Consider the following 27,642-nt stretch of genomic DNA (forward strand, 5'->3'; position numbering starts at 1 on the left):
TTCATTGATAGCTGTAATTGTAATACGCTAGGAAAACATACTTATTGTATATTTATCTGTGTTACGCTATTTCCTGACTATCCTGTCCTGTCTTTGTGAGGCACGCCATCGCCGCATCGCATTGGCTGCCTCATTCCAGTCTGTCTGGTTCTGGACGCTTGCTGTCGCTAAGTAGCCGCTAGCTAGCAAGCGTTCATTCTGTCTACCTGTCCTGATCTCCTCAGTTCTAGTTTATGCGCTCAGCGCTACTTTGCGCTGAGACGTTATAACGAAAGCATTGTTTGTGGCTGTCAGATCTGCACCGGCTCTGTGCGCCACAATCTCCTATTGGAGTCAGTCCTCCCCTCCACTATACTAGGGATAGCCTGTTTCCTGGTGCTAGTGTGTGTACCTCCTCCACGCCAGCTCATGCGTTGCATGCTGACTGTGGAGAATACACCACCAAGCCTTACAGTTGCAGACTGTATTGTATACTCCATGTATGCTATAAAACTTCATGTATTCATTTTAAAGTTGTCCAATATATATTCTTGAGAACTGTACATAACACTTTTCCTGTCAAATCATTAATTACCCAGCGCAGGCTCACCCTTCTATCCCTGTCTGTTGTTTGAACACAGCTTATGAAATTAACCCTTATACAGCAGTTGTTGTTTTTTTAAAGCTACACTCCAGTGCCAGCTATGTTCGCATTGAGTTCATTAAAGAGCCCTGAGCTCAGGCTCAAAATTGAATTTAGACTTACCTGGGGATTCCGCCCCCCCCCCCCCCTCCCAAATTACATTTGATTCTGAGCTCAGGGTCCCTTTAAATGTCTTGCCAAAATTCACATGTACCAAAGTCCACGTTAGTCAGTAGGGATTGTAATTGGAGTGCAAATACATTTGAGATGATTAAGTACTAGGCTAATTCAGCACTGCGTAATACAGTGGTTTGCAAAAGTATTTGGCCCCCTTTAAGTTTTCCACATTTTGTCATTTTACTGCCACAAACATGAATCAATTTTATTGGAATTCCACATGAAAGACCAACACAAAGTGGTGTACACATGAGAAGTGGAGCGAAAATCATACATGATTCCAAACATTTAAAAAAAAAAATAGCTGCAAAGTGGGGTGTGCATAGTTATTCAGCCCCCTGAGTCAATACTTTGTAGAACCACCTTTTGCTGCAATTACAGCTGCCAGTCTTTTAGGCAGGGCTGTGGAGTCGGAGTCGTGGAGTCGGGGAAATTTCAGATGTGCATGAAGAATGTGTAATAGAGGAAGAATCTCCTTATTCCCCTGCAGAGTACCTGCACATCACTCTTACATGTACCCACAGTTACATTGCCTAGGGCCTGATAGATGTTCTTAGTTCCGGCCTGTACCTTTTACAAGTACTCTTACCAAGGACTAGTTTTAGTCTATGACTAAAGGGAATAATTATGGCAGTCTCCATATCCTTCTCACTTTTAAAATTCCTAAGCGTTGGCAGTTGAGATGAATTTCATGTTACATACTTTCAATCAACAAGATTGTAATATGAAAATTAGAGGAATCGGAGTCGAGGAGTCGGTGGAATCCTAAACTGAGGAGTCGGAGTCGGTGGATTTTTGTACCGACTCCACAGCCCTGCTTTTAGGGTATATCTCTACCAGCTTTGCACATCTAGAGACTGGAATCCTTGCCCATTGTTCTTTGCAAAAAAGCTCCAGCTTTGTTTGAAACCATTCCATTGTTGCCCTGGCTTTATGTTTAGGGTTGTTGACCTGCTGGAAGGTGAACCTCCGCCCCAGTCTCAAGTCTTTTGCAGACTCCAAGAGGTTTTCTTCCAAGATTGCCCTGTGTTTGGCTCCATCGATCTTCCCATCAACTCTGACCAGCTTCCCTGTCCCTGCTGAAGAGAAGCACTCCCAGAGCATGATGCTGCCACCATCATATTTGACAGTGGGGATGGTGTGTTCAGAGTGATGTGCAGTATTCGTTTTCCGCCACACATAGCGTTTTGCATTTTGGCCAAAAAATTCAATTTTGGTCTCATCTGACCAGAGCACCTTCTTCCACATGTTTGCTGTGTCCCCCACATGGCTTGTGGCAAACTGCAAACGTCTTATGCTTTTCTGTTAACATTGCATTTCTTCTTTCCACTCTTCCATAAAGGCCAACTTAGTGCAGTGCACAACTAATAGTTGTCCTATGGACAGATTCCCCCACCTGAGCTGTAGATCTCTGCAGCTCGTCCAGAGTCACCATGGGCCTCTTGACTGCATTTCTGATCAGCGCTCTCCTTGTACAGCCTGTGAGTTTAGGTGGACAGCCTTGTCTTGGTAGGTTTACAGTTGTGCTATACTCCTTCTATTTCTGAATGATCGCTTGAACTGTGCTCCGTGGGATGTTCAAGGCTTTGGAAATCTTTTTGTAGCCTAAGCCTGCTTTAAATTTCTTAATAACTTTATCCCTGACCTGTCTGGTGTGTTTTTTGGACTTCATGGTGTTGTTGCTCCCAATATTCTCTTAGACAACCTCTGAGGCCATCACAGAGCAGCTGTATTTGCAAGGACATTAGATTACACACAGGTGCACTCTATTTAGTCATTAGCACTCATCAGGCAATGTCTATGGGCAACTGACTGCACTCAGACCAAAGGGGGCTGAATAATTATGCACTCCCCACTTTGCAGTTATTTATTTGTAAAAAATGTTTGGAATCATGTATGATTTTCGTTCCACTTCTCATGTGTACACCACTTTGTATTGGTCTTTCACGTGGAATTCCAATAAAACTGATTCATGTTTGTGGCAGTAATATGACAAAATGTGGAAAACTTCAAGGGGGCCGAATACTTTTGCAAACCACTGTATGCAGTGTTTGCGATATATATTGATCCTTTAGACTAGTGTTTGTTATTTTTCCTGATTTATTTTGTATGACTTTTTGCTACTCTTTTGACCTCGACTTTGTCTCAGCTCATTGTACCTCAGCCATCTGACCACCTGTGTATGACCCTAGCCTGATTATCGACCTAGCCTTTGTCTCAGCCTATTGTACTGCAGCCATCTGACCTCCCGTGTACGACCCTAACCTGATTATCTACCTAGCCTTTGTCTCAGCCTATTGTACCGTAGCCATCTGATCTCACGTGTATGACCCTAGGTTACGTTTTGACTATGATTAATCTGAGCCTCAGTGTATACACCAGAACCAAGCGTGATAGTGCCATTAAGGTACTTAATGGTACAATGGTTGGTTGTCATTAACAAAGTTAATGGCATTATGGTTGTTGGTAGTCATTAGCGAAGTTGATGGCATTATGGTTGTCATTAATTAATTTAATGGCATTATGGTTGTCACTAGCGGAGTCCGTGGCATAATGGTGAAACGAAGGCTGGTGGCTGGTACGGTGACATTCACGAAGGTCAAAGGCATTATCATGTAATGTCATTACCTGCTAATGGTTCCAGCGAGGGCCCAGGCAGCACTGGGCTGCTGCAGGAAGCGTCCTCTTCTGATTTCTGCAGCAGCATCCCCAGCACCCCTGCGGCTGTAACTCAGCATGTACGTTCCTCCAGCCTCCCCAGGGGGACACATAGCAGAAGATTCAGAAAAAGCAGTTCTTATAGTTTAAGGAGGCGGGTCTAGTGGGTATCAGCTGACACACTGGTCAGCTGACACTTTTCTGCAGGAACCTTTGCTGATTGGCCAGGTACTTTTCTGGGCTGGTCTGTGATCTTTTCCACCTGTATATAAGCCCTCTTCATTCAGTTGCTCACTGCCCGTGATAGCAATCAGTATGCTGGTTTTGCTGGGCACTTTATCACTCCGTGATAATCATATTGTATTTCAATGCGACTTTCATTATTGTATTTCAATGTGACTGCCAGACTGACTTAGATATGCCCTTAGCTTTAATGACCACTCTCTCGCCTAGTCTTTGTACTGCAGCCATCTGATCTAACATGTATGACCTTAGCCTGTTACCGACTCCAATTCTGCCTAGCCCTCTGTACTGCAGCCATCTGATCTAACGTGTATGACCTTAGCCTGTCACCGACTCCGCTTCTGCCTAGCCCTTTGTACTGCAGCCATCTGATCTAACGTGTATGATCCTAGCCTGTTACCGACTCCGATTTTACCTAGCTCACCGTACTGCAGCCAGCTGATATTGTGTATCGGCCCACATAGCACCTAGCGTGATAGGAACCTGGCAGAGCGTGGTTGCACATGTTATTTCATAATGTTGATGTGTTATTGTTGTATTATCTGAATTCTGTAATAAAGCTGTGGCCTTTAAACTCCAATTGGGTGTCACAGCTTTATTTTATGTAGATAGTAAGGTTGTCTCATATGGACTCTGCCCCAGTCATGGCTTCAGTCTCTATACTTTGCACAATAAGTGGGGGAAACTGAAGTCAGGCAGGCACAGCGTGTTCAAGCGTGGGCTTGGCTAAAGGTAAAGATCGTGGTGCCAGATTGGGGCATAAAGACTGAAGGAAGATGGAAGATCTGCCAGGCCTTACAGGCCTCCTCTCCAGAGATGGTAGAAATAGCCCAGCAAAGCTTCTAGGGATGGAGAGAGAGTTTACTGTGTTGTAATTCACCAGTAACTCTGTCTTATATAGAAAAATAATTGATTTTAGCAAATAAATGGGTATATGGAGGTTGTGAAGTTCATTATTAAGAATAAGCAAGTGAGCTCAGAAAATGTATCATCACTAACCACGGCAAATGGACTCTTAATTGGTCTTTGATCTTTTTTTCATGTTAATGCATTATGGTGTGTAATATGAAGCCTCTGTTCTGCAGAGGCTTATTAGACATTATATGAGGCCCTGGTCACATCACTGAAGTGTTAATAGCTATCTACTTGATTGTAAAAGCACCACAGAAAGCATTATATCAGTCTCAAGTCAAGTGATAAAAGATATCTAGAGACATGAGACAATACTAAAAGTTTTAATAATTTATTGACTAACCACTTTTGTACTGTCTCTGGCCCCTTAACCTCCTTGACGGTTATCCTGAGCTCAGCTCGGGGTAACCTGCGCAGGAGGATTTCTCAGGCCCTGCTGGGCCGATTTGCATAATTTTTTTTTCCTACACTTTGCTAGCACTTTGCTAGCTGCACGTAGTACGCGATCGGCGCCGCTACCTGTTGATTCGCCGCTACCCGCCGCGCCGAGTCGCCCCCCCGCCCCAGACCCCTGCGCAGCCTGGCCAATCAGTGCCAGGCAGCGCTGAGGGGCGGATCGGGATTCTCTGTGACGTCCCGACGTCGATGACGTCATCCCGCCCCATCGCCATGGCGACCGGGGAAGCCCTGCAGGAAATCCTGTTCTGAATGGGATTTCCTGCTTACTCTGATCGCCGAAGGCGATCGGAGTGGGTGGGGGGATACCGCCGCTCAGCAGCTATCATGTAGCGAGCCCTGGGCTCGCTACATGATTTAAAAAAAAAAGTTCTGCGCTGCCTCCTTGCCGGCGGGAATTAGACCGGCAAGGAGGTTAAAGGACCAGAGCATTTTTCCTTATAAGAATAGAGCTGTGATTGGCTCACAGTGATCATGAGGTCAAGAGCCAATTGTCAAGGAGCTCTGATGTTATTATGACAAAGCATTATGGCACGTGGGCTGCAGCGAAGATAGAGCAGCGCAAACGACGGGAGCGAGGAGACCACACTGTGTGAATGTTTGAAATCTATATTATATTCAGCCACAGCGCCAAGGGTTACGATGTTAGGCAAAGCTCCAATCCACCTCCAGAGGCCCCTCCTGTATCTCGGGTGCTGTGTGGTGTGCTCCAAGCAACCCAATATAGACAGAAAAAGAGAAGGGTACTCTCAGTGGATCTATAATATGCAAAATTTATTGGAAACGGTATAACATTAAAATTGTGGTATAGTCACTCACATCATGAAATCTATGCCCAGGCAGGAATAACAGCTGCCAAACAGGGCGTATATTTCAATCACTGCTGTCCAGAACCAGTTAATTAACATCTCAGAAATGTTAAATACCGTAAACAGTCATCAAAACAACCATTGAGTTGCTGAATAACAGGGAAAATGAACTGTTAGGAAAAGAATGTCCTCTCTTTCTACAGTATTTATGTATGTTAAGGGCTGTGGCAAAGAATTCAGTTCAGGCAGGGGAGTGCTGAGGGGATGGATATGAGCAAACTATAGGGGCTCATACACAGTATTAGCAATGCTGTCAGCTTTAATGCAAAGCAGATATGCATTAGAATGTTTGTGATTTCCTGTGGCTACAGATTTGCAGATGAAGTGCACATATGGGGCTTGATTCACAAAGCCGTGATAACTCTTATCACGGTCACACTAGCGTTTTGTGTGTGCTATAACGCGCGTAATCGTTTTCGGCCACAAATAAGAATTTGCGAGCAAAATCACGCCCGTTTTCACGCAAAGACGTGAATTTTCACACGAAAACGGCCGTGAAAATGTTACGCGTGTTATAGCATGCACAAAATGCTAGGGCGACCGTGGTAAGCGTTACCGCGGCTTTGTGACTCAAGCCCCTGGTGTGTGTAGGAAAACCTGCATGTGAAAAGGCATGTGCTAATGTGTCTCATGGTTTGCATAAGGCCAGGACAGATGGTTTGTCTGGGGGTGCCAAGCATTTGAGTTGCATGAGGAGAGAGGAGGGGGTACTCCGAGGACAAAGCTAATTGTTGCATCAGGAGCGGCCATGCTCTTACACCGTGGTGCTTGACTACTTTTGGACCGCGGTGATTGAAATCTATGCCGTTTTGGTGGGCTCCTGGCTGGCAGTACGTAAATTACAATCACCGTCCGAAGCACGAATTTGCCGTTTCTGTCCCTCCCCGCCGATGGGCCGCTCAAACCCGACATTTCTTGCCGCAGCTCACAGGCTCTGCCTGTCTCTATGACGGCAGAGCCATGTGAGCCGGTCAGGAGCCGATTTCATTGGCTCCTGGCCGTGTCTATCAATGTAAGCCGCTCCCATTGTCTTACATTGATAGACACGGTCAGGAGCCAATAAAAGCGGCTCCTGACCGGCTCACATGGATCTGCAATCATAGAGACCACAGAGTTTATGTCCTGAGGATCCCGGGGTGCGGTGATGACGGTGGTTGCGGTGGGTATTCGTCGGGATTCCGTCGCTCTTGTACCATCGGTCTCTGGTCCTTAAGGGGGCCGAGACCGCTGGTACTGAAGTGGTTATACAATCTCCCCATGATTGTTTAGGTTTTCTCCTGGCTGTCTTGTTTTCTCTTACATTCCCAAAACACGCACATAAATGAATCCCAAAATTGGCCTTAGTTTATGCCAGGGACATTTGACAGTAAAGTACTGCAAACAATGTAAGAGCTATATAAAAACACAACAATATGCACAGAGGCATAACGATGAATCATGGGGCCCCTCAGCAAAGAACCTCAACATTTATACCACTTTACCCATGTCCCCCTGGAGACCCCAACATTCTGGCTCCCCACCTGCCAGAGATGCCCACCTATGAATGAATATACTTTAAATTAATACTTTAGGTAGTCGCCATATTACATAGAAGTGGTAAGTTTGTACAATTAAGATTGTGTCATTAGTGGGCACCTAAAGAGGTATGGCCACAATGATTCCTCCTACCCATTACAAGTGTAGCCATAACCATACTGTATCTGGAATTATAACCGCTGTATCAGAGGGACAATGGGTAAGTAGTTGGGACCCTCCAAAGCTCTGGGCCCCCCTGCGGTTGGTCCCTTACAGTTACACCCCTGTATTGACAACTGCTTGTGAGTGTAGTGTGCTGCAAGAATGAACTGACTGATTATTTGTTCTGTATGCAGTGTGAAGCCTCAATCTCTTTTCTGATCAGCCTGGACAGACTTAATAGAAACTTTACTGAACTATAGTAGATGGGCGGGGTGATAAAAGAACACATTGCAAAGTGAGAAGTAAAAAAATAGAAGATTGACCAAGAAATGATTGCTATTCGCAGTGTAATTCTTTCATGTTGTTAAAATCTGCAGGCCATCGTCTTTACTTCTGGTAGATAGGAATGAAAAGAAAGCACCAAATGCCATCCTATATAATAAAACCCCTGTGTCCCTGCGTGTGCTGTCTCTGTGTAGCTGGTCCGTGCTATTTGCTACTGCGAACGTGCACAGCACGGACCCAGCCTCACAGAGACAGGAGGACGGGGACAGGGAGCCGGGTGGGCGGCGTTTGAGCGGGTGACCAGATGTGCGGCAGGTGAGCGGGCGACCGGATGTGCGGTGGTTGAGCGGGCGGCCGGATGTGTAGTGGCCAGGTGTGCGGTGGTTGCGCGTGCAGCGGGCGCGCGCGGCAGTGGGTGGCGGGCGTGCGCGCGCTCAGAAACACAGACCTAGAGCTCGTTTTTAAACGGGCTTAGGTCTACTAGTTACTTATAAACACATAAACTAACGGTGCAATGGGCTAAAAAGTTGTTATAAATATGCACACTGTATATGTAAAGCGGTAGATACTGTTTCCTTGGCAGTTGAAAACAGACGTTATTTATCGCAATGCAAGAGGTTCACAGACAGGAAACTGTCAGGGCCTTGGCATCACACTGTGGGAGGGCTTTCACCACAATATCAGCCATACACACCTCCCTCATGATCGATTTGAGAAAAGGTAACAATTTCTCATGGAAAAAAGGGGTATCGGCTACTGATTGCAATGAAGTTCGCTCCTGGGTTAAAGTTCCTCTTTAATGTAAGAGATATCCCCAGCCTAAATTCAAACAGAGCTAGGCTAAGAAATTACATGGCAGTAAGATGTACAGACATCACCTAACTCCAGGAATGAACACTTGTCAGTCATCTATGGTACAAATATGCACAGGGTTGATTAATTTGGTCATGGATTGTTCTCTCTGTAGAGGTTATCGGAAGTCTAATATGCACAGCTACAGCCCACATAGAAATGTAGTGAGATGGACAGCCAGCACTCTTATCACTGGTGGTGACATCTTTAGTCCTGCCAGGTGATCTGTATGGAATGTTCGTTACTGAGAGTTTTATGCACAGAAGGAGATGCTGCTCGCTCGGCAGTTGGAAAGCTGTTATTTCCCACAATGCAAAGGGGTTCACAACAGCAAAATGTCAGGACCATGGTCATGACATCACACTGTGGGAGGGGTTTCACCACAAAATCAGCCATACAGACCCCCCCCCCCCCCCCCCAAAAAAAAAATAATAATAATAATAAATAAATAAATCTATTTGAGAAAAAGTAAAGATTTCTCATGGGAAAGGGGGTATCAGCTACTGATTGGAATGAATTGAATCTTTGGTTACAGTTCCTCTTTAAAGATATATACCAGAATGAAAATGTTTATGTTTAGCTGCAGTTTATCTTTAATGGCCTTAACCAAGGTTTTTGCATTTGTACATGCTGCAATTGCTGAACTGTAATTACCCTTTACAGGCTCCTGTCTGCGGTGCTTAGTGGATGTTGTGCCAGTGAAGAACGAAGAAGGAGACGTCATCATGTTTATATTAAACTTTGAAGATCTGGCGCTACTTCTAGCAAGAAAAGCCAACAGAACACTACATCAGAGGTTGACACGAGCTGCCTTTAATTCAGGTGGGTGCACACTACTGATGAGGTAGAAATTTTATGAAAGTTAGGTCACGATGAAATAGGCATTCCGATTCCATTGTAATTCAAATAATACTTCCCCAGCTTTTCTGTGAGTTTGACTTTGTGGTACAATGAACCCGCTCTCCTTACAGAATTCAGAAACTAGAACTCTTGGTCCATCCAGAAATCTTTAAGACACAAATTCAGGGAAGCCTTTGCTTGGCATATGAGACTACGAAAAATAATGGATTTTATTTTTGCAAACTAAGACCTTTGCTTTTAACTTAAAGAGAACCTGTACTGAGTAAAAATATTTAAAATAAACACATGAGGTAACTTAAAATGAACATTTGTATAGTTACCTTGCCATCAGTTCCATTCAGAAGCTCACCATTTTCTTCTGACAATAATCCCTTCCAGTTCTGACAATATTTTGTTAGATCTGAAATACATCAGTTGCTGTCAGTTATAGCTGAGAGGAAAACGGATGTACCAGGTAATGTCCATGTTTCCCTATGGCTCAAGTGGGCGATGTTACAGTTTAACTGTGTGCTGACCAGAAAGCTGTTATGGGTAATGGCCATTTTCAAAATAGAGGACGGAAAATTCCCTTGATCACAGTGAACAAACAGGACGCGGGACAGTAGAAAGATACTAAGGAGTAGACTACATGGGAGGTAAGTGTGACTTGTGTATGCTTATTTTGACTTTTAATTTTCAGTTCAGGTTTTCTTTAACTATAGGGCCAGTAGAGGTTCCTGGATGGCTGGTCTGCACTGAGTATTTGAATAAGAGTGTGCAGAGGGTTAATTGAATTTGTTGTTTGGTTGGCTACACCCCCTTTATCACCTCCATTTTACCTTAAAGAGGAGCTGTTAGGTATAGGGTCTCAGAGAAAAAAAAACACATATATCAGTAGCTAAATATTGGCTGTACTTACATTACATATGCATTTCAGTGTCCACGTTTGGATTTCACAGAATTTTTATATAGTATTTGCAGAGAATGATGCTCCTGACAGGTTCCATGTTTGTCTGTCTCCTATGAAGCCAATTGTGATGTCATATCCTCCCTGCTTCCTGATGATTCGACTCACAAAAAAGATCCTAATGGACAACATTACTGGGCAGTGAATATTAATTAGCCACGTGGCTAGGAACAATAGCGGACTCATGCAGTATACTCTAACGGAACATGTGCCCTGTGAGTTTTCAGTGCTGGCTGCTGTTACAAGCTGCTGTAACATGAGCCTGTAACTTCTCACTGAATGAAAGCAGCCTTAGGGCGTGATAGGGAAATGAAGGGGATGACCCAAGGTACTGCAGTGGGGAGAGGAGGCAACCCCAGAATGCTTTGCAGTATCTGTTATGCGTCCTGCCGGCCTCCTTCAGAGCTTGGGAATAACCAGCCTTGCTTTTCAGCACACATCATAGTAAGAGAGATTTTTAACTTCAGTATTGCCTTTTTGGCTTCCTTCTAAACTGTTTAACACAGAAGAATAGAGGTTTAAATTAGCTTTTGCAGCCTGACAGTTACTCTTTAACTAAGTGTCCTCACTTAAAGTGTAACTGTCGGGCATAAAATCAAAAATCAACCCAGCAGGCCCTGCAACATTCTTTTTGCGGCAACATACCAAATAAGAGTCAGGTAAACTGGGGAATGATCATTTATAAACAAGAAAAGTAATAGAGATTTTAACTTTTGGCTTGCCTGATTAGCATCCTTATTACTTGTTTACCAGATAAAAAATAAATAATTCATTTTTGATTTTATGTCCGACAGTTACACTTTAAGAAGATTTAACAGTCAAATGCTCCATTTCATAGATCCACCAATCTTTTTCTGTAACTGCTGGTACATCTTGGAAACAAAGGTTTTTTTTAGATTAGGCAACTGATACTGGTCACCAAAAGGTAAATAACCTCTGGATAGGAGTTTTCAATTTAGTATAGTCTTGTCTAGGATGCAGATCACTGGATCATTGTTTAGTTTGAGTAAATCCAAAATTGTAATCCAGAATTGTTTAACATGAGGCCAGAACCAGAAAATATGCTCTTTGGATCTCAGACCGCTACAATTTCTCCAGCACGGAGAATACGCATGAGGCAGTCATTTTTGGATCCAGACTGGCGTCTTATACCAGAGAAGCATTTGTAAAAATCTTTTGTGCTTGTGTATTAATTTAAAATGTACCTCTCATAAATGGTTTGTAGGTGTTCCATGCCATGAAAAAAAAGCTCACTGAGCCTTCGTTGATAAAAACGTAGATCGTAAAATGGCTTATAATAATTAGATAAGGAGAGAGGAACGTCTATCACCATGTGATAGAGCAAGTGGAGGCCGGGGACAGACGGGATTCCATAGTGGAAGAGACAAAAAAAAGTAATCCAATCTGGAACATGGGGGGTAGAGAATGAGAAGATCCTGATCCAGGGGGATTGCTTACTCTCCAGAAGCTCACCAGACCATAAGCTTTAAGAATACTTTGGAGGATCAATAAACTGAAGTTATATACTTAAGGATAACAAAGCACTTACATTCCAACATGGGGGAAAAAACAGGATTTAAATCTCCACCCATGATAATGTTAGGACATTCATAGTGGGCCACCTTATTGAAACATTTTGTAAAAAACAAATCTGGTCTTCATTGGAAGCATAGACACACACCAACAGCAGATTCCTTTTGTGTAACAGACCTTTTAAAATGAGAAACCTTCCTCTGGGGTCACTGAAAGATTCTGCAACTTGAAATAGAAAAGTCATATGTGGCAGGATAGAAACTCCAACTTTCTTTGTTCTAGTCATATACTAGTTTGGGAAAGCTAAACTCTTAAGGAAGCGCGCAATTTTTAACAGAAAAAATGTGTTTCTTGGAAAAAAAAAAGGCATCTGCACCCGTGTTTTTAATTCCTGAATATTTTTTAGTGGCAAAATTAATATCTTTTAGTGGCAGAATATAACTTAGAGTGTTAGGAAACAATACTAAGTAGGAGCTGTAACTGCCCAGGGGAAGGCTTATATATCACAGAAATGTAAATCACCACAGAATAAAGGATCCAATTATGGACAAACCCAGAAAAAGAAAAAGCCAGACAGGAAAGAAAAAGGCTTGTAGGAAAGAGGGAAAGGAAGAGAGTACAGATTAGAGAAAGTGACATAAAAACATGGTTATCAAAAATAGAACATGTAGCAAGTGATCAGGGGAAAATACAAATGCTCCTTTAGACATAGGTGAGCCACTACACCATGCAAATTGGAGCCAGGCTAGTCTTAATTTGGTCAGCGTGGCATCTATAAAATAGGAGAATGTGGGATTAAGAGACTTGGCAATGTTCTGGAGAAAGACACGGTGGAGACTAAATGTTCTTATGATTGCATGCAGTAGATAAGACCGCTCAACCTCTATTACCTAAGGCAAGGTGCTGGAAGCCAATGCGGCAAATCAGGATACAGGAAAGATGAACTCCGCACACCCGCAGGTAAAGTCCAAGGGTTTTTATTGATTACAACTCACAAAAGCAGTAAAATGGCTGACATGTTTCGGATCATATCCTTACTCATAGCCTAAACATACTGACATCTTGGTGGGTCATATATACTCCCACAGCCCAGCCCCTAAGGGTGTACACTCCTGGGACCAAAGGGACTTAAAGGTGCAGGACTGAAAACCTGCTGGGGTGTATATAAGGAAAGAACCACCATTACAATATTCCTATGTACAAAATAACACAGAGTATAATAGCTAAAATACAAAAATACAAAAATACAAAACTGCAAAGTAGTATCAAAGGTTAAAACGATATCAATATATAAAATTAATATCCCACCTAGCATTTAAACCATTAGGTTCCCTGGTGCCCATCTGTAAAATCCAATATGCCTCCCGTGTTCTCAATTTCTTATATAGGTCACCCCGTCTAGGAGAAGCAGTGACCCTCTCGATCCCCTGAAATACAAAACCACCCATGTCGCCATCATGTTTCTCCCTGTAGTGTCTCGCCACATTGCTGATATTGTCTGTCTTCCAGGAGGCCTCATCTAAATGCTCAGAGATCCTTTGTCTCAAGCAACGTGTAGTGCAGCCCACATATTGTAAGCTGCAGATTGTACATGTGACCACATAGACGACAGATTTTGTGTTACAATTAATAAATTGTCGTATAGGAAAAGTTTTTTGGTTAGCAACCGAGGAGACACTACGCGAGGAACGATGGTGGATGCAATAATTACAGGAGGAAACTCTACATCTATGCGACCCCACAAAGGACAACCATGTAGAACGCTGGGGTGCAATGGTGGACCGGAACAAACTGGGAGAGAGAGTAGATGACAGGGATGGAGCCCTTTTATAGGCAAACCTACATCCCGACTCAAGTACTTGTTGTAACTTATCATCTGCATACAACACAGGGATATATTTCTTAACTATCCCTATAACCTGATTATATTGTTGGCTATAGGTGGTTATAAAGTTTAGAGGGACAACACTATTCCACATGATTTAGCAGGAGTGGCCCTTGAGTTCCATCTGTCCAGATATAGTTCCTTTCCAGCCCCACTCCAGGCTTATATTTTGGTAGTAACGGAGTTCCTCCTTTCACATAATTATTTTTCTTTTGATGGGGGGTTCTACCTCCAGAAGTGCGGAGCTTCTATGGGGGCGAAGTTTTCGCCCTCTCTCGCGAACCTCTATATGGGGTGGTGGGAGGAGCTCCGCATTTTTGGAGAGTCGAACCCCTTCCTGGACTCTATTATCTGGTATGGTCGTTTCATTGACGACCTTCTCCTAATATGGCAAGGTACTGAGGAAAGTCTGCGACAGTTTCTGTTATATCTCAATTCCAACAACTTCAATCTTTCTTTCACATGCACGTCTAATGACACACAAATAGATTTTCTCGATATCACCCTTCTTGGTTCTGGGGAATTTGGTAGGATTGAGACTAGGACCTATAGGAAGCCTTGCGCTGGGAACTCTTTATTGCAGGCCACCTCCTGCCACCCGAGACACACGCTTAGAGGGGTTCCCGTTGGGGAGTATATTAGGGCTAGGAGGAACTGTTCCACGGATGAATCTACTTTACAGGAATTTTGTGTCCTCAGATCACGCTTTAGGTCCAGGGGTTACTCCGACTCTGATTTGGATAGGGCCCAGAGAATTGCCGTTTCCAGGGACAGGGATAAGCTCCTAAAAAACAGCCCGGATACTGCATTGACACAGAACTCCAATGCTGTCCCTCTAAACTTTATAACCACCTATAGCCAACAATATAATCAGGTTATAGGGATAGTTAAGAAATATATCCCTGTGTTGTATGCAGATGATAAGTTACAACAAGTACTTGAGTCGGGATGTAGGTTTGCCTATAAAAGGGCTCCATACCTGTCATCTACTCTCTCTCCCAGTTTGTTCCGGTCCACCATTGCACCCCAGCGTTCTACATGGTTGTCCTTTGTGGGGTCGCATAGATGTGGAGTTTCCTCCTGTAATTATTGCATCCTCCATCGTTCCTCGCGTGGTGTCTCCTCGGTTGCTAACCAAAAAACTTTTCCTATACGACAATTTATTAATTGTAACACAAAATCTGTCGTCTATGTGGTCACATGTACAATCTGCAGCTTACAATATGTGGGCTGCACTACACGTTGCTTGAGACAAAGGATCTCTGAGCATTTTAATGGGGCCTCCTGGAAGACAGACAATATCAGCAATGTGGCGAGACACTACAGGGAGAAACATGATGGCGACATGGGTGGTTTTGTATTTCAGGGGATCGAGAGGGTCACTGCTTCTCCTAGACGGGGTGACCTATATAAGAAATTGAGAACACGGGAGGCATATTGGATTTTACAGATGGGCACCAGGGAACCTAATGGTTTAAATGCTAGGTGGGATATTAATTTTATATATTGATATCGTTTTAACCTTTGATACTACTTTGCAGTTTTGTATTTTTGTATTTTAGCTATTATACTCTGTGTTATTTTGTACATAGGAATATTGTAATGGTGGTTCTTTCCTTATATACACCCCAGCAGGTTTTCAGTCCTGCACCTTTAAGTCCCTTTGGTCCCAGGAGTGTATACCCTTAGGGGCGGGGCTGTGGGAGTATATATGACCCACCAAGATGTCAGTATGTTTAGGCTATGAGTAAGGATATGATCCGAAACATGTCAGCCATTTTACTGCTTTTGTGAGTTGGAATCAATAAAAACCCTTGGACTTTACCTGCGGGTGTGCAGAGTTCATCTTTCCTGTGTTCTTATGATTGCGTTGTGGTGAAGAAACTGGTGAAAAGGTAGAACTTGTATGCTGGCCAAGACATTGCTGAAGTTAATTGTCATCACCCAGAACTGATATTGCATGGCGGACTCTGTCTCTGACCACTATTAGCTTACATGGATACTTCTCGCGATAGGAAATATCTTTCACCATAAGTAGAGTAGTAGCTGGCTTCAGTGTCCTATGTTTTCCATTTGTAATGGAGGATAACTCACTCTGGACCTGAACTTCATGATCCCTAAAAGGGTACAAGGTGCAATTACACAGTTTCTGAGAAGCCTCATAAAAGGGAATATTTCACTATAAAGCCCCTTTGTTTGGCAGCTGCCAATGGTCAGGGGGCAATCGCCCTATGGGCACTATCAAATCTCGTCATATCTGCCAACAGATTGGGGACAATGTCAGAAAATCAGTTTTTTAAATATTGTTTAATGTCTGTGGGACACATGGAGTCCGGAACCCCACTTTTCCTCAGGTTCTGCATGAGGTCATGGTTTTTATAATCCTCAGCAGTACGTTGGAGCTGGGACACCGTGGATAACAGCAGTTCATTTTATTCCTCGCGGAAGGACATTTCTCCTGGAAGCTCTCCACTTCATCCTTCAGAGGATGCCTGCCTGATTATGTCACTGATGTCCACTTTTAGAGAGGATAGGGCAGAAACCACTGTGTCCTGAATTGAGTGGGAGAGTTTTTTGTGTAGATTATCTAGACTGGACTCAAGAAAAGCCCTGAAGATAAAATAATATTCCTCCAGGTGTGCTAATTTGCCCGCAGCCATATTAGGTAAATGGGCCATGGCTGATGTAGTAGGCGTCCAATGTAGAGGTGTCCATTCCACTCTGACCATAAGAGTAAGAGGAAAGTTTTTAGGCTGAAAATGAGGAGGTTTTAGGCTGAAAATGAGGAGGTTTTAAGCTGAAAATGAGGAGGTTTTAAGCTGAAAATGAGGAGTGTCAGGCTTGTCTGGTCAATGACTATAGGTTAGGCTGTATGACCATATGACTGACCTATAGCCCAGCACGTAACACCGGCACAAACTCTGCAGGTAGATGTAGCATACAGACTTATAGTATCCACCAAACAGAACCAATAGCAATATTACAAAGCACAGTATCACTATGATATAGTCACCTGAGGCCTGACGGATGAGGCAATCAGATAAGAGTCAGATGACTACAAGCAGGAGTAATGGTATGCAGATCAGGTGCTTAGAGATAGCGTGGTCAGTACTAGCCAAATTTCAGGGGAGGCAGCGTTCATGTAAGTCCTTATCCAGTCTGAGGTCGATCAAGGCGGCAATCAAACAGAGTCCAGGTACAATGGCAAGGTTGGCAACAGGTGATCCAATAGAGAGTGGTCAGGAAACAAGCAGAGTCGGCAACGGGTAATCCAATCTAAAGTAAGGGTGGTCAAGATACAAGGCAAAATCGGCAACAGGAGTCAAAAGGTTTTTGTGAGTGCATACCCAGCAACAAGCCAAAAGCTAATGCTATCACGGGCGATGTCTGGGGGCGCTTACCATGCTTAAATTCAAGGACTAACCAATCAGAAACAAACAGATCTGAAAACAACCAATAGAAGCTCAGCGTGTCAGCTGGTAAGGTGACATGCAGGCAGACACCTGGCTACTGAGTACATCGGCGGAGCGCGCACTGAGAACACGTGAGTCAGCGGCAGGGCCGGCAGCAATATGTGAGTCAGCGGCAGGGCCAGTGGCGACATGCACATTTCTTACATGGAGGTTTGGGTGCAGTTAAGCACAGAACATGACTTTAGGAGCCTAAAGCTCCTAGTGGAGCTCTCAAGTCATACAGCCATCATGCCAGGCAGGAAATTTGGGCTTCCGCAAGCCGCAGAAGTTTGGGCGCCCCCATAGGCGCAGATATAAATGGCAGCTATAATTAGGCGTGTAGGAGGTAGTTAAGGTTAGGGGTCTGGAGGTGGTTAAGGTTAGGCATTGGAGGGGTGTGGTTAGGCTTTGGCATAGTTAAGAGGGAAGATTCTGTGTGAGAATAGGGTTAGGTTTAGCTGCAGTAAAATATTGGCATTATTTCCAAACTTTCAGGTGCGCCCTTTTTGCATGTATGCTCACGCATATGCTCCTCTCTGAAGTTATTTAAATGTTTGAAAATAGGGACATTATCATTATTGATTTTTGTCCCCAGCAGGTACAGTAAAACCCCTATTCTTCCCCACAATGTGAAGGTCCCACGTGGAGCCTAGAGAATCAGTCATATTTACTGTGTCAAAGGACTCTTGGTATGCCTTGAGTGATCTTACATGAGGCATACTGAGAAAAGAAGATGTATGTGAGAGGAAAACGCTGATAGATAAAGTTGGTAACAATGGTTGATTGCTCAGATCGCTGCATTGGAATAGGGGGAAAAGAGGTGGAATTAGTGGCCAAATAAGAGTTCCTGGGCACTCTGGGGCAGGAGCCCATTTGCGGTTTTGACCTCTGTTATTACCCCAATATCAGGTAGCAAACTTCTGTTTCACTGTAATTTGACTGCTTGTTGAGGTGGGTTTTCTTGGTTTGTTTGGTTTTTTTTTAACTCTTTTTCTCTCTTTTTTCTTATTTGTGGTTCTCTAATGCTCCATGTGTTATATTTAGATCACATGAATATTCATAAATTGTGTAGCAAGAACTGCTTCCAGTGACCTTCCTGTGTTCTCACTATCTGTTAAGGAAAAGGACATTGATGAAACCGTATCTTTTTATGAACTCTAAGCTGCATTCTACTATTTGATAATTCTGCTTTGCATTAATGATTCTATGTGTGTCTAATATTGTGTTATTAAAGGGACTCCGAGCAGTGCAGTAACTATGGAAAGATGCCTACCATTTTAAAGCTCTCTTTCTCCTCCTTCCAATTATATATAAACCGCCACCCTACGCCTTTAAGTTTTTGTTATTTTTGTGATCTAAATCGCGGCCGCCATCTTGGATTCCTTATTCAGCATTGTATTATGCAGGACCACACTTTTCTCAGTGTCGGCAGCTCCATTCAGCGCAATGCAATGAAATACAAGGAACCCAGGGGGATATAATTAAAAACATCATGCCGGTAGGTGTGAGGATATAATTAATTAGTTGTGGGTATGCTTAAAGGCATACCCACAGGCCCTGCTTGGAGTCCCTTTAAGCTTTAATTTAGCACATTGTTGAATTTTATAGCCTGTTTGTACATGCTTTCTATGAGGCTTGGTGGTACATGCAAGCCAATCTGCTGGCAACCTCTCAGGCAGTCAGGCCTGGTGCACACCAGAGGAGTTTTTCAGAGCGTTTTGAGTTTTTAAATCTGCTGCTAATGTTGTCCTATGTGTCTGTGCACACTGGAGCAATGAGGTTTTGTAAAAAAAACCATAGCATTACATTGGGAAGAGCTTTTGAAACCTCTAAAAGCTCTTCCCAATGTAATGCTATGGGGTTTTTACAAAACCTCATTGCTCCAGTTTGCACAGACACATAGGATAACATTAGCTGCAGATTTAAAAACTCAAAACGCTCAGAAAAACTCCTCTGGTGTGCACCAGGCCTCAATCAGTGTGAATGATTTCCTGATCCGAGATATATTGGTGAGAAATGTAAAGAGACACTATAATGACATAAAGTAGAATGTAGTAAATTATTCAGGATACACACTTTAACAATCATTTTCCCGGTTTCCGCATTTGAAACGCTTCCTATAGCTATATATTGCTTTGTATTGCATGTGGCCCCGCCCTCTCAGTGATACTAAGTCTAGGCTGATTAAATATGCAGAATTCTTACCCCTAAAACATTCTGGGAGAGCAGGTAAATTTTGTACTGGCTTCAGAATTCTCCGAAACAAGCATCCCGCAAAGATCACCTGCAAGTACTAAAAATGCTGCCGCCTGTGATACATTTCTGAGTATAAATCAAGGATAGGAAAGATTTTATGGTGGTCAAACACTGACAAAAATGTTTTTTACAAAGTAATAGTGAAAAATAAAACCAGCAATTGTATGCATTACATTATTTTGGCTACAGTTCCTCTTTAAAGGGCAACTGAAGTGAGAAGTAAATGGAGGCTGCCATATTTATTTCCTTTTAAACAATACCACTTGCCTGGCAGTGCTCCTGTTCTATTTGGCTGTAGTAGTGACTGAATTACACCTGAAACAAGCATGTCAGATCTGACAATAAAGTCAGAAACAGCTGAACTGCTGCATGCTTGTTCAGGGTCTATGGCTTAAAGTATTAGCGGCAGATGATAAGCAGAGCAGCCAGGCAACTGGTATTGCTTAAAAGGAAATAAATATGGCAGCCTTCATATCCCTCTCACTTCAGTTGTCTCTTAAAACACCCTACACACATGTACAAATGTTTTCCCAACTGATTGTTTTTGATCTTAGCAAGTTCCATCGTGTTCCTATTTTCAGTCGGCTGCATGTATACACCATGCAACATGTGCAGGCCAGATTCATATATACCAACACATACGAACACTCAAATAACGTTTATCAGTTGTTTCTAATGCTGGGGATACACGGTACGTTTCTGTACCGTGTATCGACCAGCTGATCCGGCCAGCTTATAATATTCAGCTGGTCCGATCACGCTGCTCAACCCATGCCCGCTCAATTCCCACCGGCGGACAATGGCAGGGAATCAAGCGGCTGATAAGGACCGCCGGCAGGGACGAGCGGGAATCGATTCAATTCAAGTTAATCTGCTAAGGGTGCACCAACCCTAAGGCTACATTCACAATGGGGGGGGGGGGGGGGGGGAAGGTTGTGCAACTTTATGGAGGCTCCTCAGTGCAGAAAATCGTACTGCAATAATAACTCTATGCAAAGTTAAGAGTGCATCTGGTGCAATGCAATCCAATGGGCTACATTATCCCAATGCAGTGAATGCCCTGTGGCAGTGACAGTGTGCTTCACTGTAGATGCAAAGGTTGACTTTTTCATTCTGTTTTTACACTTTCCACTGTGAACCTAGCCTAAGGATTGGAAGATACTGTATACCACAAAAATGTACTCACATAAAGGATTATTAGGAACACCATACTAATAGGGTGTTTGACCCCCTTTTGCCTTCAGAATTGCCTTCATTCTACATGGCATTGATTCAACAAGGTGCTGAAAGCATTCTTTAGAAATGTTGGCCCATGTTGATAGGATAGCATCTTGCAGTTGATGGAGATTTGTGGGATGCACATCCAGGGCACGAAGCTCCCGTTCCATCCCAAAGATGCTCTAATGGGTTGAGATCTGGTGACTGTGAGGGCCATTTTACTACAGTGAACGCATTGTCATGTTCAAGAAACCAATTTGAAATGATTCAAGCTTCGTGACATGGTGCATTATCCTGCTGGAAGTAGCCATCAGAGGATGGGGGTACATGGTAGTCATGAAGGGATGAACATGGTCATAAGCAATGCTCAGGTAGCCGGTGGCATTTAAACAATGCCCAATTGGCACTAAGGGGCCTAAAGTGTGCCAAGAAAACCTCCCCCACACTATTGCACCACCACCACCAGCCTGCACAGTGGTAACAAGGCATGATGGATCCATGTTCTCGTTCTGTTTACGCCAACTTTTGACTCTATCGAGACTCATCAGACCAGGCAACATTTTTCCAGTCTTCAACTGTCCAATTTTGGTGAGCTTGTGCAAATTGTAGCTTCTTTTTCCTATTTGTAGTGGAGATGACCCGGTACCCGGTGTCTGCTGTTGTAGCCCATCCGCTTCAAGATTGTGCATGTTGTAGCTTCACAAATACTTTGCTGCATACCTCGGTTGTAACGAGTGGTTATTTCAGTCAACGTTGCTCTTCTATCAGCTTGAATCAGTCGGGCCATTCTCCTCTGACCTCTAGCATCAACAAGGCATTTTCGCCCACAGGACTGCCGCATACTGGATGTTTTTCCAGTGCGTGAAAATGTGCGTGAAAATCCCAGTAACTGAGCAGATAGTGAAATACTCAGACCGGCCCCTCTGGCACCAACAACCATGCCACGCTCAAATTGCTTAAAACCCCTTTCTTTCCCATTCTGACTTTCAGTTTGGAGTTCAGGAAATTGCCTTGACCAGGACCACACCCCATGTGATTGGTTGATTAGATAATTGCATTAATGAGAAATTGAACAGGTGTTCCTAATAATCCTTTAGGTGAGTGTATTTAAGCATTCCAAAATAATGATTTTGTATGCTTTTAGAAGTCCTTAGAAGAAGAAATCCTTAGAAGTAAAGTATATTCCCAAACAGTAAATGTGTTGTAGGATCACATACACTTACACATACACTTCTGACTATATAGTGTGCTTATGGCAATAGCTAGATACAAAGCTGTGCAAACAGTGACACCTTCAGGCAATAAACTAAACCACAAAAAACATATATATCTTGAGAACAGCAGTTGAATTTGTTTTAATTAAAGTGAACCCGAGGTGAGAGTGATATGGAGGCTGCCATGCTGATCCTCAGTCTCTAATACTTTTAGCCTTAGACCCTGAACAAGCATGCAGCAGATCAGGTGTTTCTGACAGTACTGCCAGAACTAACAAGATAAGGTGCATGCTTATTTCTGGTGTAATTCAGACACTAGTGCAGCCAAATATATCAGCAGGGCTGCCAAGCAACTGGTGTTGTTTAAAAGAAAATTACTATATCAGCCTCCATATCACCTCGGGTTCACTTAAAAGGGAAGGTCCTAGCAATTAAAAAATAAAAAATCCACTTACCTGGGGCTTCCTCCAGCCTCCTGCATCCGTCCTGTGCCCTTGCCACAGCCTCCCGGGCTCCTGGTCCCCTCTGGTGGAGATGCCTACCTCGCCAGGTCGGCTTCCTGGTCAGCTTCTTCTGCGCTCCAGCATGTGGCTCACTGGTCTCGCTGATGACACCTGGACTGTACAGCGCAGGTGCAGCCTGCGCAGTAGAGTCTGGATGATGTCATTGCGAATCTGAGAGCCGCTCGCACAGCTGCAGTGGACATCCTGCATCGGAGGGGACCTCAGGCCATCGGCAGTGAGCAGAGCTGCGGCGAGGGCACAGGATGGCTGCCGGGGGTTGGAGGAAGCCCCAGGTAAGTGGATCTTTTTATTTTTAATGTGGTTGGATGTATCCTTTAAAGTGTAGTAAGGCTTGTTTATATAGGAAACAAGTACAGGAGTCAGTGTCATTTACAGAGATCACAAAGCAGCAGTAATTCAGGTACCTGAAAATGTGATTGCAGTGACATTAATGCAGTTTCCAGACTGCCCAGAATCATCAGCAGTTAATAAAGCTTCAGTTATTATTATTGCATTTATAGACATGCAGTTACAGTATTCCAAAACGTTTTATTTAGAATTAAACTATATTGCTAAATAGTTTCATTGTTGCACTAAAAGATTGCAGTGTTTAGGCTACAAGCTGCTACTGCTGATCAGGTTTGCACTACCAACAGCCTGTACTCCTTTCAAGGCAGATGGACAAGTCACATGTTCTTAACAGTAGTCTATGTCATGTTGGGCAGGGCAGGCCTCCGCGATTCGGCCACACCTCCCTTGTGACAGTCTACCCACTGGCTGTCATCTATTTAGGTGCATGAAATATTGATTTGTGACGAAGTGGCATAGCTAAGGAGCTTTGGGCCACAGTGCAAGTTTTACATTAGGCCCCCCAAGCACTGCATACATGAGGCCTCGTTCCCATTATACACGCTGCAGCACGAATTTTGGCATGGTGTAAAGTGCGACACCTAAGAAAAGTAGAAGTGCATAGACAGCACTTCGACCGTTCTCATCTAATGCGCTGCACAGCAGTGCAATGCGCTATCACACTGCTGCATGCATTTTTTGGGAATAGCAGCGCTGACCCATTCACTACAGTGAATGAGATCAGCAGCGCAGCGCATAGCGAGGCCTAACAATTGATATGGCACCACAACAGAACAAGACTTCCAAATACAGGTAGGAATAAAGAATCAATCCACAAATCTGACATACAGTAGCTGACTGATTAGGTTGTGATGAGAGTTCTGGTGGTCAGCAGAACCTCAGGGTCATCTAGGCGATAAGAAGAGACCAGCAGCCCAATGGTGCACTATCAATATAGAGTGAGATGCTTTTGTGGTATATTAAGTATATACTCACAAAGGTAGGTTGCACAGCCGTGCAACCACTGTTAGAGCCTGTCAGTTATCCAGGTCTGTAAAGCAGGAACTGATCGCTCGTACTCCTTGCATTAGGTAATCTTCAAAAAAAACTTTTACCTCACAAAAGAGGTGTAAGTCTGGCAGAAATCTGAGAGTGGGGGTGCCCAAAAACTATAAAAAAAATAATACTTTTTCAGAATCAGAATCATTTATTTGGCCAAGTACAAACGGGGTAGCACCCAGAATTAGTTTTGGCTCATACAGGTTCTGGAAGCATGGGGGAATAATGTCCAAAAGTCAAGAGCCGAGGCTGCCATACTATGGCGCCTACAGTCGCACTTGGCAATCATCTGTCATCCCTAAGGAGACATGGGGGGGGGGGGGGGGGCAGAGGGTGGCAAAGGTTACATAGTTACATAGTTACATAGTTATTTTGGTTGAAAAAAGACATACGTCCATCGAGTTCAACCAGTACAAAGTACAACTCCAGCCTGCTCCCCCACATACCCCTGTTGATCCAGAGGAAGGCGAAAAAACCCTTACAAGGCATGGTCCAATTAGCCCCAAAAGGGAAAAATTCCTTCCCGACTCCAGATGGCAATCAGATAAAATCCCTGGATTAACATCATTAGGCATTACCTAGTAATTGTAGCCATGGATGTCTTTCAACGCAAGGAAAGCATCTAAGCCCCCTTTAAATGCAGGTATAGTTTGCCATAACGACTTCCTGTGGCAATGCATTCCACATCTTAATCACTCTTACTGTAAAGAACCCTTTCCTAAATAAATGGCTAAAACGTTTTTCCTCCATGCGCAGATCATGTCCTCTAGTCCTTTGAGAAGGCCTAGGGACAAAAAGCTCATCCGCCAAGCTATTATATTGCCCTCTGATGTATTTATACATGTTAATTAGATCTCCTCTAAGGCATCTTTTCTCTAGACTAAATAAACCCAGTTTATCTAACCTTTCTTAGTAAGTGAGACCTTCCATCTCAAGTATCAATTTTGTTGCTCGTCTCTGCACCTGCTCTAAAACTGCAATATCTTTTTTGTAATGTGGTGCCCAGAGCTGAATTCCATATTCCAGATGTGGCCTTACTAGAGAGTTAAACAGGGGCAATATTATGCTAGCATCTTGAGTTTTTATTTCCCTTTTAATGCATCCCAAAATTTTGTTAGCTTTAGCTGCAGCAGCTTGGAATTAAGTACGATTATTTAACTTGTTGTCGATGAGTACTTCTAAGTCCTTCTCCAAGTTTGATGTCCCCAACTGTATCCCATTTATTTTGTATGGTGCTAGACCATTGGTACGACTAAAATGCATGACTTTACATTTTTCAACATTGAATTTCATCTGCCATTTATGTGCCCATATAGCCATCCTATCCAGATCCTGTTGCAATATGACACTATCTTCCTGAGAGTTGATGATTCTGCACAATTTTGTATCATCTGCAAAAATAGCAACATTGCTCACTACTGCATCTACTAGGTCATTAATAAATAAATTGAAGAGCACTGGACCCAGTACAGACCCCTGTGGGACCCCACTGCTAACAGTCGACCATTTTGAGTACGATCCATTGACCACAACTCTTTGTTTTCTGTCCATTAGCCAGTTCCCTATCCATGCACACAGACTCTTCCCCAGTCCTTGCATCCTCAACTTTTGCACCAGACTTTTGTGGGGAACAGTGTCGAAGGCCTTTGCAAAGTCCAAGTATATCACATCTACAGCATTCCCAATATCCATATTAGCGTTCACTACCTCATAACAGCTGAGCATGTCAGTCAAACAGGACCTGTCTTTAGTAAACCCATGTTGATGCTGAGAAATAAGATTATTTTCTACTATGAAGTAATGTATAGTATCTCTTAGTAACCCCTCAAATAGTTTGCATACAACTGATGTTAAGCTTACAGGTCTCCATGAAAGAAACCTTTGGTGATGGCTGACACTGCTGAGGATCCCTATTGCTGAAATCTGGCAGTGCTGGCCAAGGTGTTCTAGTTCAAAAGGTGCAGTAGTGTTAATTTCTGTGGTGGGTCCTGACTTCTGGGCACAATTCAGCAGGGCTGGTAAAGATAATCTGGCTGTCACAGAAGCATCTGGCTGCGGCAGCCCTTACTTCTGGCTTAGTGGCTGGCATCATGGAGGGGCTGAACCAGAGGTGCCCCTGCTGCGGTAGAGCAGCAGCAGCCGATGGATGGATGAAGCAGGCATCCAGCAAGGCCAAAGGTTTCATGATCAGCGTGATGTCTTCCTACCTCGGTAGAGCCCTGATCTCCTGGGTAGCAGCAGTGGAATGCACAGACAACTAACCCAGGCAGCGGCAAGGTGGAGAGAACTCCAGGTCCTGTACTCCCCACGACCCGCACCAGTGTCCCAGGCTACAGAAGACCACACTGCACACTTTCAGAGGGAGAAACAAAGTGACTTGGTAGGAAAAAGGGAAGAAAAACAAGAAAAAAACAGAATTCTGTGGCCATGGCTGCCAATTAAGCGCCATCTTCCTGAATGCAGTTTAAGGGCTCTTTCACACCTCGTTAGATGCGACGTTAAGGTCGCATAACGTGCCCCTAACGCAACGCATGTGGGCTTTGAAGTTGGACGTTATATAGAGCCGCGTTATGCGTCTCTTGATGTGTCCGTCATGCGTACTTTTTGACGCATACTATCGGACGAAAACGCCGCATGCGGCAAAAGACTGTGGAGACCACGTGATCGGAACACTCCGCATCACGTGGTCCCGCCAGCCAATAAGCGGCCGCTCCAGGTAGTAAACACTGCAGTGCAGTGAATATTAATTAGCCATGTGACTATGCACAATAGCGGACTCTCCCCTCCTCCTCCAGTGCACTCAAAAAACAAAAAATCAACATTACTGAGCATGTGCAAACAGTCTAACGCGGCTAAAACCGCGTATAACGCACATCATGCTGCACTTTCATTGAACGTGCAGCGTTACACTGTAACGCAACGTGGGCACTGTGAACAGCTTTTCATTACTGTGAGTTGAGCTGCGTTACAGGCTGCTCTAACGTGCGCCTGTAACGTCCCACTGTAAAAGCAGCCTAACAGTTAAAGTTTAACGTTAACAGTACTTGGCATACAGACAATGGCCCTTACCAAGCACAAAATGGTATGAATGGCACAGAATGTGTGGCTGCCTGTGCAGACATCAACTGTTGTCCACAGCGATGGCAAACTATAGTTAAGCCGACAAAAGCCTATTTACGTCGCCTGCCAGGGGTTTTAATGTTCTGGCTGATCAGTGTATTTACACTGGTTTTAAAAGAAGACCTACAATTAGAACTGTACATACAGTTTAACATTTAACTTCCTACTTCACTAAAGTTAAATTGTAATTTGTGCTTTCAGAAAAAAACACGGCAGCAGAAAATGAGAAGCAAAAGACAAAAACAAAACAAATTATATGCAGCATCTATACAGGTCACATTTCAAGCCCAGCGTTTCATTAACCAGGGATAATCCCCATAACAAAAGACTGCAGAGCTCATACCCATAGCATACTGCTAAATAATATCAACACAGTACTTCTTTGTAAGAGACTGCTAAAAGGATTTATGGGATGTCAGCCATAATGCCTAACTACAGGCACAGATGTGTCCATGTTGAGTAGATTGGCCTTCACTTCCCTGGCGTATGATGACAG

General features: G+C 43.7%; 1 protein-coding gene and 1 long non-coding RNA gene across 8 annotated transcripts in view; one reads left to right on the forward strand and one right to left on the reverse strand.

Moving 5' to 3' along the window:
• The window catches only part of LOC137541406 (uncharacterized), a 1,168,812-nt gene that overhangs the window by 897,233 nt on the left and 243,937 nt on the right, over nucleotides 1-27,642 (reverse strand). The window lies entirely within an intron of this gene.
• The window catches only part of KCNH6 (potassium voltage-gated channel subfamily H member 6), a 541,700-nt gene that overhangs the window by 313,438 nt on the left and 200,620 nt on the right, over nucleotides 1-27,642 (forward strand). For both annotated transcript variants that reach the window (XM_068262676.1, XM_068262677.1), the window contains exon 3: nucleotides 9,415-9,573. In XM_068262676.1, coding sequence (XP_068118777.1) covers nucleotides 9,415-9,573 — 159 coding nt within the window. The remainder of the gene's footprint in view (nucleotides 1-9,414; nucleotides 9,574-27,642) is intronic.

This window comes from Hyperolius riggenbachi, chromosome 12 (assembly GCF_040937935.1).
Source record: "Hyperolius riggenbachi isolate aHypRig1 chromosome 12, aHypRig1.pri, whole genome shotgun sequence".
Classification (NCBI taxonomy): domain Eukaryota; kingdom Metazoa; phylum Chordata; class Amphibia; order Anura; family Hyperoliidae; genus Hyperolius; species Hyperolius riggenbachi.